We start from the raw sequence: 1497 nt of genomic DNA, 5'->3' as shown, positions 1-1497 counted from the left end.
CAATAAAGCTCTGTCTTGCTTCTTCGTGTTTACCTTTCATCAGTAGATAGTTGGGCGACTCGGGCATCCAAAAAAAAAGGACGAAGAGGAGTATAGGTATTGCCAGGCACACCAGCGACACCATTTTGATAGTCATATACGTTCCAATCACATTAATCACCATAACACCCAAATAAAGGGAGACCGTAATTGCAGAGCACAACATCCCCCGTATTTCATCATCGGATATTTCACTGAGGTAAATCACAAGGATCGGAAACGCCACCCCTTCGCAGAAGCCTGCTATATATCGACCGGTTAATAGCTCTAGTAACGTAGTGGCAAACGCGATTACCAGCCACGATACACAAAACGGCACGCTTGACCACAACAGAAGCGTCTTCCTTCCAATTAGGCGCCCGATAACGCTCAGCAAAAGGCTACCACTCACACCGCCCAAAAGGTACATATTACCCACCCAAGATGATTCCTCCGCGGTTATCGGAATTGGGGAATCTTCACCGAGAAGTACGGGCAAATACGGCGAAGTCCATCCAAAGTGTAGCCCGCTACAGAAAGTCACCAGCAAACCTAGGGCACGATATTCCAGTTAAAAAATGCAACAGAAACAAACACTCACCAGTTACAGCAGCGCTGTATTGGAGAAGTCTCTTTTTCAAAGCGAAACGTTTCATTTGCATTCTAAAATCAAATGGAAGAATACTATTTTTTGTCTAGTTTTAATTGTTTAAGTAAGGTTGCAGACGTTATTAATTACAATCTCATTGTTTCATATGTAAATACAATTTGCATTAACATTAAACGTATTAGCGTTACTTTTTATAAAAAGCCTCGCTAGTTCCAAAACTCGAAATGCAGTATTTAGTTGTCCTGTAAAATGCGGGAGTTTGAAATAATTTGAAAGATGAAAACAGTCTTGCAACATCATCCAAACAGGTATTTTTTCAATTTAAATTGATAATCGGTTTTATTATTTACTACGATAAATTAAATTATCTGGCCAGCAGTTTTAATTATCGTCGAGAGATGATCGCTTAAGTTTGTGTTTTTTGTTGTGTTATTTAATGCAGGCATTTCTTTATAATTTATTTGTGTTTTGTATACATGTTTCTATAACTTTCAAACTTTGTTTCTGAAATTGGCAATAGTAAACTCAATGCTGTTTAACGTGTATAGAAAATAATGGTTAATTTTTGCTTTCGATTGCCCGCAGTTTAATTAACATACTTTGCTCATTCGTTTCGATTTTGTTGAAATTAGCCAATTGCTTGATGTTTGTATGGGCGTGTTTTATGTAAAGTCATACTTTTCGCCGTTAGTAGACAATACCAAGGATGGGAATGCTGTAGTCAAGTTACGACATCTGCAACTGTGGTTAATCTCGAGTCTCATCTGGCATTTCTCGAACGATGGACAAGTTCTCCGTTCGAGGAGTGAAATCCTGTTAACACAAAACCCTTCACTTCTAAATATATGTGCAGTGTGTTTCTATTCACT

General features: G+C 38.4%; 1 protein-coding gene across 1 annotated transcript in view; it reads right to left on the bottom strand.

The window, feature by feature from the left end:
- LOC116180040 (facilitated trehalose transporter Tret1-2 homolog) overlaps positions 1 to 680 on the bottom strand; it is an 876-nt gene extending 196 nt beyond the window's left edge. The window contains exons 1-2 of the mRNA XM_031499865.1: positions 620 to 680; positions 34 to 570 (exon numbers count right to left, since the gene is read on the bottom strand). Coding sequence (XP_031355725.1) covers positions 34 to 570; positions 620 to 680 — 598 coding nt within the window. The remainder of the gene's footprint in view (positions 1 to 33; positions 571 to 619) is intronic.
- Positions 681 to 1497: the final 817 nt, after the last annotated feature.

Source organism: Photinus pyralis, unplaced genomic scaffold (genome assembly GCF_008802855.1).
Source record: "Photinus pyralis isolate 1611_PpyrPB1 unplaced genomic scaffold, Ppyr1.3 Ppyr1.4_LG9, whole genome shotgun sequence".
Lineage (NCBI taxonomy): Eukaryota > Metazoa > Arthropoda > Insecta > Coleoptera > Lampyridae > Photinus > Photinus pyralis.
The sequence above is the reverse complement of the archived record's forward strand: the minus strand, read 5'-3'. Positions and strand labels throughout refer to the sequence as shown.